Below are 12,738 nucleotides of genomic sequence, written 5' to 3' on the forward strand. Positions count from 1 at the left end.
GGGCCTTGTGCAGGCTTAGCAAGCTCTTAGAAATGAATTTTTAAATGAAATTTGAATGCCTCAGGCACTTGGGAAGCAATCACATCCTCACACACACCTGAGAGTTGGAGCCTGGTACCAAGGACTCCCAGGGATGGCTCCTTCCTCAGGACAGCTCCTTGCAGACACATCTGGATGACATGCAAACAGAGGCACAGCCATACCCATCCCCACCAGATGAACCATTTCATTGCTGATGCCTTAGATTAGGCATGAAAGTTTTGAGAGATTCAAACCTGTTCCAAAAAACAAGCATGCATTGCTTAGAAATCCAGCCATCATCTGGACATATACCTGTTCCCAGATGACTTTGGAGAGCTCCTTTTTGTTCTGAAGAATGGCCCAGATAAAGAGAGCTTGCAGGGGGTGTCGAGTAGTGAAAGACACATCCTGGAAGAGGTCAGAGGATGGGATCACCATGTGTAAATGGAAAGCGATTTAGGTTCCTTATTCTAACAATGAAATAGGGTCAAGAAGGCCAAGGAGAATGCCCCATATGTGGAGGGCTCTGTAGCTTTGTATATGAGTCCAAAACCACCAGGATGTGATTTTCATCTCTGCAACCCACCAGATGGTAAAATTGAGCACACAATCTTTCATCTATCACAAAAGACAAAGTGTAACTAGACAGGAAAGCATAAAGGGTGGGAAAAATGTGTTAAGAGCAATTTTTAAATGGAATGGCTCTGACAGGCCAAAGAAAAAGCAATTCTATCTCATCATATAAATCTGTTCTCAAAAAAAAAAATCATTCAAATTAAGTGTCTAAGTTTCCTGTGGTGTAAGCTTGATGATCAGAACATAAAATGTGCTTATTTTCTTAGGACTATCATTCAAACATTTGAATTGGATATATCAATTTGAGTCCCAGTTCTTATTCATGATTCTGTATCTGTCAATGAAATACTTTCAAATAGAAAATGATGAAATGTATATATTCTTTCTCTACTTTTTTGTAGGCTTTTCAGTACATTTTACCTTACATAGTGTCAACTAGAAACTAAACACTGCCTGCAAATATGTAAATCACTTAGATTTTTGATATGCACAAGCACAAACATACACACACTAAAAACTTGAAATTACAAAAACAATGACCTAATTTGGGTTTCACAGAAGCAATATTAAAATAAAAATTTGAGGTAAGTAGTTTATTCAGAAATTGATCCCAGAAAAAAAACAATAAAATAGTGAAGAAATGAGATCAGAAAAGAAAAAAAATCAATAAAAGGTATGCTATCAAATAAGTTGCCACAGTGGGTAATGGGAAATCAAGTTCACTAGGCAACTCTGGGAGCTAGTGGAGAATACATATTCAGTTATCTCTACTACCTCAAGAAAGACTGAGGTGCTTGTACACCAGCCTCTGATCAGAAAGAGCATTAGTAAATAATTGCTGATGCCAGCTGTTGTAAAGTAGACCTGCCTTTATGTAAAATGGAAGGCCCAAAGCAATGGGAGTGTGGAGGGGTACATCCACAGTATCTCCTCGGATGGATACCAGGATTCCACCTTCCCTTTCATGCAGAAAAGGGCATTTGTGAGTTCTTCAGTCCTTTACATGGACAGAAAGGAGCTATTACGGAAGTGGCACTGTGGCTCAAGCGGTAGAGTGCTCGCCTTGAGCTGAAGAGCGCAGGAATTGTGCCCAAGCCCAGAGTTCAAGCCCCATGACCGACAAAAAAAAAAGAAAGAAAGAAAGGAGCTATTACTTTAAAAAGAAGATCATAGCCAGGTACTGGTTGCCCCTACTCAGAAGACTGAGATCTGAGGATCACAGTTCAAAGATAGTCCTGGAAAGTAAGTCCATGAGACTCTGATCTCCAATTAATCACTAAAAACCTAGAAGTGGAGCTGTGAATCAAAGCACAGGCCTTGAGCTAAAAAGCTCAGAACAGTGCCAGGCCCTGAGTTCAAACCCCAGAACCAGTGCATGTGTGCACACACGCGCATGCGTGTGCACACACACACACACACACACACACAATACAGATCATGTTCAGTAGGCCAAAATGACCTTTGATTGTTCCTGCTCCTTGTCAAATGCCTTCAGAAATATGCCACACCACACTTTGCAACCAAGAAAAACTGCAACTGGCTTGAAAAACAGCACAGAGCAGAGAGCAAGACATTGGAAAACTCACCACCAACTTCACTTTTAAGGAAAGACGGTAGAGAAAACATCATGGCAGCACTTTGGCTACTTTGTGGTAATGAGGTAGGAAGACAGAGACATTTTTCTCAGGAAAACTTAAAACAAGCCCCGTGGACAGCGTCGCCACCATTACTCACATGAAGCTCCACGTCCACTTCATCCCTGCTATTTCTGTCTTCCTTCCAGAAGCTTCTCCGGAAGTTTGCAACTAGCTTCCAGACGAACGTGAGGAGGGCATCGTTGTAGGAATTCTTGGCAATCTGCAGGTTCTGGTACACCAGGCTGCTGAAGTGGCTGGAGAAGAGCTCGGTGAGAACCTCGTTAGTGAGGAACTTCTGCAGGTTCAAGCCATTCTCCAGAAAGAGGCGGACAAACTTGGGCCTGTCCTTTATGAGGGCTGTGAACATGACTTCTTGCAGGTCAGCAGACTAAGGAGGGGGAAAAAAAGAGTAAGGAGAATCACACTGTAAATCCAATGCAGAAAACAACAAGATGATTTACTTTTCAAACAGAGTAACAATATCTGCTATTTTTTTCTCCAGTTCTGTTTTGAGATTAAGATTTCTCTTTTCCATTTCCGTACAATATCTGGTTACCGTTCAGACATATGGATGGGGAAGCAGTACGGTAGGAGTCCTGGAAATCAGCCACATGCGGCCTTGGGACTGACCTGGGCTCTCTTCTGCAGAGATAAACGCACCCACGAAAAGATGATGCTCTAAGAAGGTCGCCCCATGAGAGGTCACTTCAGTCTCTGGCACAGTAGAAGCCAGAAGAACAGGGGGACCCTTGCCTTTCTCTGGAGTCTACGGTAGACTCTGACTGAGGTAGCTGCCAGTCCTGCAGACCTGCCCTATGACTAAGACCCTAAGCACACTTGGCAAAATGGAATCCAGCCGGCCACACACAAACCATAGGCCATGAAGCAAATACTGGTCAGGTTACATACCTGGAACACTTGAGTCATACCTGGTTATTGGTTATTGAACTCAGGTCCTTGAGCTTACTAGGCAGAGAGTTTACCCCATCAGCCATTACCCTCATTGGTTACCTTTATTTCCACTTTCTGAGCTCCTGCTAAAACTTATCCTTTGAAGTGTCCTACAAATCTGAAGACAAGCAGTGTTTCTTCAGCCACAGACAAGTGGCTGCAGGTTACATCAACCTCAGCCATGTTCTAGGCATCCTCCATGGACTCCGGGCACTGCCTCCAGTGCCAACTATTCAAAATTCTGAATCAGGCATGGTGCTTCATGCCTGCAATCCCAGCATTCAAGGGGAAGCCTGAGTCAGGAAGATCTCAAATTCAAGGCCACCCTGAGCTACATAGAAAGACCTTATCTAGCTCCTTTCCTCTCTAAAACTGAAAGAGTCACTAATATCCACATTTCCATCATGGAATTGCAGCTCAGAAAACTGAAGTTCTGACACTCATTGGCTGGAGTCAGGCAGCAGCGGTTTCCCAGGAGCCCTGGCTCTCAAGGCCCCCCGGCTCTCCAGCATTGCCTCCTCTGTGAGCTGGTGCTTTCTCGGTAGCCATCCCATGCCAACAGCAGCATCACCAAGTTTGTCTCCATCTAATATTGGCCTTCTGGCACTCACATATGGCCTAGGGAAAAAATTGTCAACGGTCCTTTAAGTGCCTACATTATGGATCCTTCTAGGCTCATCAGGAAAGCGGATCCCTGGGGAAGGCTGCAGGGACACTTACTCCATCCTCAAGGAAGTGTTTACCACGCACAGCACTCCACATTCCATTTCAGCTCATCTGCCTCCCTTTAGGTCATCCGGACTTGTTACAGCACAGATTCCTGGGAGACAACCAATCAATTTCTGGTTCAGCCAGCCCAGGATGGAGCCCAGAAGTTTACACTTCTAACCAGTTCCCAGGCTATGCTATCATCAATCCATGGCCCACACAGTGGGGTGCACTGGCACTTGAGAAAGGGAGACATTTCTGTAGTTTGACACACCTTTGCCTCCATCTTCAAGATCTTCAAGCTAGAACAAGATTAGGTCTCTGAGCCTCAGTTTGCCCCTGTCTGAAACAGAGGGCTGTGGCTATGAAATGATCCACAGGCCATGCTCTTTCCAATCCACAGGTTCAGTGCAGGCCTTCCCAAGAGCTGTCAGTAACTCTCCTTTCTAAAACATCCATGGAGTTCCGGCATATGAAGCTGCAAAATGGTATCTTTTCTGCTTTGGATTGACACCAGCAAATCAACTAGCACAAGAAATTTGTTCCGTGTGTTGTCAAAATCATGCACACACACACACACACACACACACACACACACACTTGGAGATTGAACTCAGGGCCTGAGCACTAAGCTTAGCTTCTTCACTCAAGGCTGGCACTCTACCACCTGAGCTACAGCTCTACTTCCAACTTTGTAGTTATTAATTCGAGGTAAGTGTCTTAAAGACTTTCTGGCCTCAACTGGTCAAACCAAGATCCTCTCGAATCTCAGCCTCCAAATTAGCTAGGATTACAGACATAAGGCACCAGCATCTGGCATAGATTTGTTAGTGATCTGTAAACAGTTGGATAATGTTTAGTGTCACTGTTCTAAACTGTAAGCGTTTTCTGACTTCATCCTGGTAACACACCTGGAGACAGTAGGGCCACTTCCACTTTCATATAAGCAGTGGTGTGCTGGTGCTTAACCACCAGCTCCCTGATAGAACATACAGGCCCTGATCTGTGATGTGTTGCACAGACTCCCCCACGGCCAGCTTTCAGCTACTAACTTGACATCATTGGATGCAGAACTGGGAATGGTAGGGTAGCCTACCACTAAACAGTATTTCCACTAGACAGAGATCTCCTCCAGACCATAGGCAATAGCAAATACAGGAAACCTAATTAGAAGATGGTCATTTTGACTACTTCTTACCTTTGGTTTTCATAACACATATTTAACTCTGGGTTTGTGCAATTCAATTTTTAATGACTACTTTTCCACACCTGACACGTGATATGTCTAAAAATATAATAGCCAGCTCTCATAAGATCTGGTATCCACAAGCCACTGTTAGAGGTAGCTGAGATCAGGTAGAGGACCTTGCTGGAGGGAAGGCAGGAGAGTGTCTCCACAGACCTTTCTCCTTTGTGCCCTTCACCTTGACAATCTTCAGCTGAGTTCATAAAGCTAAGTGTTTAATTCCAATGGGTGCTTAAGTTCATGTTTATCTCTACCATCTGACCTTCTGTTAATGGAACATTTCACACTCAGGTATTCATTGGGGAATCCATGAATTAATCCGCATACAGTCCAACTTCTCCTCTACTCATTAAAGCTTTTCCATGTGTAATAGGATTCATTATAACACAAAGACTCAATACAGGATCATGTTTGCTAAAGGAATAAATAACTTAAAGATTCATGAGCCTTTATTTGCACACCATCATTAAAATGGATTGTATGCTCATGGAAATCCATTCTCAGCCTTGGTTGTACAATGGTACAACTGAATGTGTTTTCTGAACCTGGCTACCAAGGGTGAAAGTGATGCAGTATCTCCTCCTTCAAATCTTATGTACATTCAAAAAATTAAACATATTCTCATTGACCATGAACGACTTCAGTTAACTGAAGCATAGAAAAGACAAAACTCGCCTCGCCAATCTAGCTTTGATGGTTTGTTATTGAACACAGCTTCTGAAGCTGATTGAAATTTATTTGTATACAAAAGAAAACGAATAGAAAATGTGGCTCTAAAAACACTAACCAATTGTACAGTGACCCTGGAAGGTTTTGGAGAAGAATACTGTTTTTAGTGGGTATGCCACGTTCATAGTAAAGGTGGTGTGCAACTCAGGGATATTCAACTACCTAGTTTGAAGAAACACATGGAGTACCTTCAAACACATTGCACTATTTTTCCCATATACAGCTCACTGATGACAAATCTTCAATATCCCTGCATCCCATCTACTCCCAAGAGAAGAGAGGCAACTCCGTGTCAGATATAACATTACCTCTCCTCTCGCGTGGCTTAAAGGTGGAAATCCTGGATGCCTTTGGTGATGCACTGTGACCTTACAGGCATTCCTTTACTTCTATTATCCCTTGACAATACACCTAAAGTGCAGGTTACTTATCTCAGCCTGCAGTCAAGAAAAGTGAGGCTGGGCAACATTGACAAACCAGAAAAGAATCGTCCTACAAGATTCCAAATGGATGACCTTGGAAATGGCCCAGGAGTCACTGAAGGTAGGGTAACCCCTGAGGGCTGCTCCTTTACCTCCCATCGGCGGTCATTGGTGAAGATCTCATCACTGGCGAGCTCCAGCTGGTTCCACTCCAAAAGAAGCTTCAGCTGTCCATTCCAGTTATCTTTGTCTTGTTCATTGGTGCTGAAGGCTGTCGGCAAGCAGGAGGAGCATCCACAGAACAAAGGGGCCCAAAGAAGAGAAAAGAGTCAGACCATTCTCTGTGGCCAGTTATCACAGTGATTGAAGAGGGTTCTGTCAGAAGTGGACACTCAGAACCGAGAGAGTACTTCACTGTCATTCATTCTCAACCACATGCTGCAGGCCATGATACATAATGAAGATCGACCAGGCTATAGTAATATCTTCCTGAACAACATAAAGTGTAGTATATTGGCATTTTCTCATAGATCTAGATTCTATGGGCATTATACCGCAAAAATAATACCTGATTTACACTATATTTAAAGCTATAAAAAGTAATTTGTCATGTCACATTAATGTACTTCTTGTCTATTCCAGGGCTAGTATTTTCCATACCTAGACTATCTTGTATTATATACTATCTTTTTTTTTTTTTTAAATTTTATTTTATTTTATTTGAGAACATACTGTACAGAGGGGTTACAATTACATGGGCAGGATAATGCATACATTTCTTACCAAGCATTGCAGCCTCCTCCTTTGTTTACCCTTCACCTCCCTTCCCAGCCTCCCCCCTCCCTCCCACCCATACTATCTTATATTACATACTATTATATACTACCTTATATTATATAATTATGTTATACAATATATAATATATATCATGTTATTATATATAACTATAAAATTATTATACATTATATCTTATATATAATTATATATTTTATATAGTATATATAGTATATATGATTATACATATTATTATATTATAATTATATATTATGTTATATATTCTATATAATTATATGTTGATTATATAATTAGTATAATCAACATGTAATTATATAATTATATAATCAGTAATCAATTAATATATTAATATGTATTAATATATATAATTATATATTAATTGATTAATATAAACATACTGATTGTTAATTGATATATTAATTAATATGTTATTTATACATTAATATAAAATTAATTAATATTAATTTTATATTAATTAATGTATAAATAATATATTAATTAACATTAATTAATATATTAATTAATATTAATTAATTTTGTATTAATTGATATATAAATTAATATATAAAATTATATATCATATACAGCAGAACCCCATCTGAATAAACACTAGAGAACTAGAGTTGTTTTATAGGTGGAGGGGGTTTGTCAGTAGTAGGGTTTGAACTCAGGGCCATACACTTGTTAGGCAAGTACTTAAGCCATGCTCTCTGCTCTCCCTTTGAATAAATACTGTTACAACCAAATTTCTGGCAAGAGAAACCAGAATGTGTGTAATAAGCAATCAAATTGCACTTGCTATGTGCGTGGGCACAGTCCCCGAGCTTCTCTTTGCTCAAAGCCAGCACTCTGCCACTTGAGCCATAGCTCTGCTTCCAGCTTGTTTTTATTTTTTTATTTGTTGGAGGTTATTAGAGATAAGAGTCTCATAGACTTTCCTGTCCAGGCTGGCTTTGAACCTCGATCCTCAGATCTCAACCTCCTGAACAGCTACAGGTGTGAGCCACCAGTGCCTGGCTTGTTTTGCATTTTTCAAATCAGATAGTACAACTCCAAAAGGCTTGGCTTTGCCAAGGACCTATTTATATTTACTTCATCTGATGTCCACTTTGGTAGACAGTGAAGACCACAAAGAATGGTCTAGTCTGAGAATAGTTCATAAGTTCAGGAGATTTGTTAACTCCAGAAATCAATGCAAAGTTGTTGGTTTGTTTTTGGTGTGTGTGATCTCTCTGTGTGTGCCTGTGTGTTACTTATGTGTAAAGCTTTAAGACTAAATAACATTTAGTCTTTTGAATAACACTTTTAATAACATTTTCAAGGAATGTTAGAAGAGACCTAGGAAAATATTCTAAAACACTTCTAGAAAGCAGCTTTGGGACAGCATTTTGGTAAGTATGTATAATGATATAAACATTCTTATTATGTACATGTATCTGAGGAAATTTGTCTCCCCAGAGACAAATGTCTTTCACTCTTTTATATCCTAAATTAAATGCAAGATGATACAAATTACATGTTCCCTATCTAAAATGATTAGGACCAGAAGTACTTTAGATTTTAATTTTTAATTCACAAATAATAAGATATCCTAGGGCCCATAATTAAGCATGAAATGTACACACATATATCTATTATACACAGTCGGAAGTTAGTTCAATACAATATTTTAAATTAAAAAAAACAGTTTCATGGTATGGAATTTCCCACTTGTGGTATCTTATCAGCACACAAAAAGTATAGAGGATTTTGTATTTCAGATTTTCAGAGTATGAAAGTTCAACCTGCTTAATAAGCAATCAGGCCTGAATTTAAGCCTGTATGGCACAAAATTTCAATTTCACACAATGTGTGTATGTGTGTTTGAGTGTGTGCCAGTACTGGGGCTTGAACTCAGGGCCTTATGCTTATTCTCAACTTTTTCACTCAAGGCTAGCACTCTACCACTTGAGACACACCTCCACTTCTGGCTTTTATCTGTGCAGGCTAGCTTTGAACTGTGATTTTCAAATCTCAGCTTCCCAAGTAGCTAGGATTATAGGTATAAGCCACTGGCACCCACCAATAAAGCAATTTTTACAAAGAACTACAAGTCACCAAACCCACAGACAGAAAGAAGCACAAGGTGGAAGTTCTTAGGACATTCTCCCCCACTCACCTTTATACAGAGCGTAGGAGATAGCATTACTCACAATCTCATCCCCAGCTTCTTCCATTTTAATAACTGTTAATAGGTGAGAACTTTCGAGAACTTCTTTGAGCTGGTAACATTAAAGAATAAAGCTGTCAGCTGACAGGTTTTAAGCACCAAGAACATAAACTTATCTCTGTTGGTGAGATTGTTAATTCCATCTTTTTTAAATTCCAGATCTCCTTCCTGCAACAATAATGCCTGTACCCAGAGCTTCTAATTTTTAATTATAATAATGCATCCTTGATATAATGGAAGTCAAATATTGAGGGTCCAAGAATACACTTATCAAAAATCCCATATCAAAATGCTGAGCACCTGTAAGGGTAAGTGTACAACTAAATGTGTATGTGAGTGTGCCTGTGTGTGTGCATGCATGTGTATGAGCATGTGAATGTGTATGCATGTGTCTGTGTAATAGAGCCTGGTAGATCTCTGGTTCTCAATTATCAAATGAGTAAATAAATGAAGAGCAGGTAACAGAAGAAAACAATATCTAAGCATTGTCATAAAGTCTGACACAATAGAAATGAAAAGCTCAAATGCAAACAAGAACCAAGAGTTCTTGGGGACTGAACAGATGTGACTTTCTTCCTTCATTAATCAGTGTATATTAATTGCATAAAAAGGGATTTTTGCATATAAAGTACCTTAACTCCCTATAATAGGAATTGGGATTTTTGTGCGTTGTCTAACTTTAAAACTTTATAATGAGAGAAGTATTGACTGGGTCTATGCAATTGATATTTGATTCTTATCCAGAAAATAGCAGAATTCTAGGGTGAATTTTTAAAAACTGAAGTAGGCAGTTTTAATAAAGAAAGTAAACATCCAGGCAAAGTTTCTAATGAGAGAGTCCCTAGTTCCAAAGTGTGGGGTACCACAAGGTCTCAGTGGGGCTGGAAGGTACAAGGATGCAGATGAAGATAGCCATTATATTTGACAATTAGGATCTTACTGGCCGGTGGTTAACGTGTTGGCTTCCCTTGACATGAGAGAGATGAAAGCACATTGTTCTGGTGTTAAAATACTCCCACAAACACGGCAATAAGAAGCATAATTGTTTCTGTGACGCGGCCTTTCTTACATCTTCAACCAAGAAACACGAGATCATCAAATCCACACTGCAGACCAGGCAATGTTACAAGCAACGTACTGTATAATGGTGTTTCTGCCAGTAACTATAGATTCTGTTAAGAGTTTGCATCTTTAAACTGTCATTCCTGGGGATTTCTTTCTTCCCCATCACTGATAAATGCAAATCACAGAAGTGTGTTTGTTGGCATCGTGGCCTCAAGGAAGATGATAGGCTTTGCAACCAGGCCTGAATTTAAGCCTCTATGGCACAAAATTTGTTTCTCACAATTTAAGCCTCTATGGCACAAAATTTGTTTCTCACAAGATGCCTGGGCTAGGCCAGAATCCAGACTAAAAGTCACGAGGACTAGTCCAACACCTGCAGCTCCTACTGGGGTCACTTCCATTCCCATGAACTCAGCTTCCTGATCCTCAGCCCCCCACAACGTTTTCCCCCAAAACTCACCCACTTGATCCAGCTCTCGATCTCCTCCTCCGGAAGCCGGGACACTGTGCGTGGTAAAAAGCGTACCAGCTTCTCCTTGACCATGGACGAGGTCAAGGCATCTTCCACATCCACCAGGCTGGCGATCACATCGGCTATCTGCCCTGAGCCTTCCACCACCACGCATGGGATTTTACTCTTGATGGAGGTGTTGATGGCCTGGGAGAGGAGACAGAGATGGACGGATGGGAGGGCTCTTGGTGATGGACAGGACCCAGAGGGACTAAGGCTTTGAGTAAAACACACAGACACTCTCCTTGCACTTCTGCTCTTAGGGCATCCGTTTCAAACCAGAAACAACTGTCTGCAACCGCCTAATGAATAAGCAAAGCAAGCCAGGCTTATTGGCATACCGGCAAAGAAGAGAGTCCCATGACAACTTACATTGTCCATAGAGTAACTGCCCCCCTGCACAAGCATCTATCATTCCAGATACTGACACTCTAAACTACAGCTTCGAAGGTACACCTCAACATGATCACTGGCAGCTTATCGGAAGGACGTTACCCACACTTTTTGTATTGAAAAAAAATACCTATTTTAATTATTCCCTGTAAAGTCTTTTATTGTAAATCATTCATTTTTTTTAAAGTCTCTGGATGATTTTTATTTACCCATGGTCTCCCAGTGAGTGTGGAGTAAATATGGGTTGCATGAATGAATAAATTAATGAATGAGTGAATGGAAAGATCACTGTCCCACAGAAAGAAGGAGCATACGGATGCTTGACTATAACTCCAGTAGCTTTGCCAGCAAGTGCTGCTCAGTTCAGGATGTACCCTGGCCAATGCTGGGGAGAGAGCCAAGGGCCACACAGATCTTTAATCTCAGTTTTGGAGAATAAATAGGATAGGAAAGGGACATGAAAATTAATGTAAAAGAGGAGTTAGACCTTACTTTTGTGTTGGTTAGGTTTCTTTTTTTAAAAAAAATTGTTCTGTTGTTGTTTATGCCAGTACTAGGGCTTAAAATGGGATTCTGGACTCTGCCTCTTAGCTTTCTTGCTCAAGGCTGCATTCTACCACTTGAGCTACATCTCCACTTCCAGCTTTTAGCTGATCAAGTGGAAGTCTGTCTGAGCTGGCTTCAAACTGTGATTCTCACATGTCAGTCTCTTCAGTAATGAGGATGACAGGTGTGAGCCACTGGCAACCTGGCTGATATCACTTTCATATAAGGTCCTATTCCTAAACATTCCTAGAAAATGAGCTCTTGAAAATGGTGTCTCCAAACAGAGAACAAAATGTAGTCACACTCATGTTCTTTGTTTAAAAGTTTGACACATGCCTGGCTGTAGACAGGTGAGCTCAGCAACATCAGAGTCCACATAGAGGTAGGGGATCCAGTTCTTACCCAGAATCATCCAAGGGCTATTCTGTGCTTTGAGTCCCTTAGGATTTGGGCTTCCTTCATGTGGAGTCCCATGTCTGCAGGAGACGCCAGGTGGGCCAGCAGTGGTCTGGGAACATCTAACCTAGGATGGATTATGTGCTACATCTACACTCAGATGAGGTGGACACCATTTCCCACTACACATGCCAGGGTGTAGCCCATGAGATGCACAGGTGGAGGACAGCTCTTGTCTTTGACAGGCTCATTGTCAAGGCTGACACTAAACACAGGCTATTTCTGTGGGCCTACATCCTCCTCCCCAAATTCTGAGCTGAAGCCCAGCCTGCAGTAAAGAAATGGGTCACTGTAGATTAGACAAACTCCAAAACCCTGCGGATATCATCTTCTGTTAGCAGGTCTCCTCAAAAAGTAAACAGGACTCACTTTCAAAGTCTCTCTTCCTCCTCCCTGGGCAAAACACACAATGGGGATCTTGCCACCATAGTTGGAATCTGTAAAACAAAAAGGATCCCATGGAAATAGCCACC

General features: G+C 41.0%; 1 protein-coding gene across 1 annotated transcript in view; it reads right to left on the reverse strand.

The window, feature by feature from the left end:
- Positions 1–12,738, reverse strand: part of Trpm8 (transient receptor potential cation channel subfamily M member 8) — an 87,362-nt gene that overhangs the window by 37,150 nt on the left and 37,474 nt on the right. Inside the window, exons 8-13 of the mRNA XM_042679153.1 lie at positions 12,635–12,702; positions 10,820–11,017; positions 9,244–9,346; positions 6,443–6,561; positions 2,332–2,622; positions 334–429 (exon numbers count right to left, since the gene is read on the reverse strand). Coding sequence (XP_042535087.1) covers positions 334–429; positions 2,332–2,622; positions 6,443–6,561; positions 9,244–9,346; positions 10,820–11,017; positions 12,635–12,702 — 875 coding nt within the window. The remainder of the gene's footprint in view (positions 1–333; positions 430–2,331; positions 2,623–6,442; positions 6,562–9,243; positions 9,347–10,819; positions 11,018–12,634; positions 12,703–12,738) is intronic.

This window comes from Dipodomys spectabilis, unplaced genomic scaffold (genome assembly GCF_019054845.1).
Source record: "Dipodomys spectabilis isolate Male_0828 unplaced genomic scaffold, ASM1905484v1 ptg000051l, whole genome shotgun sequence".
Lineage (NCBI taxonomy): Eukaryota > Metazoa > Chordata > Mammalia > Rodentia > Heteromyidae > Dipodomys > Dipodomys spectabilis.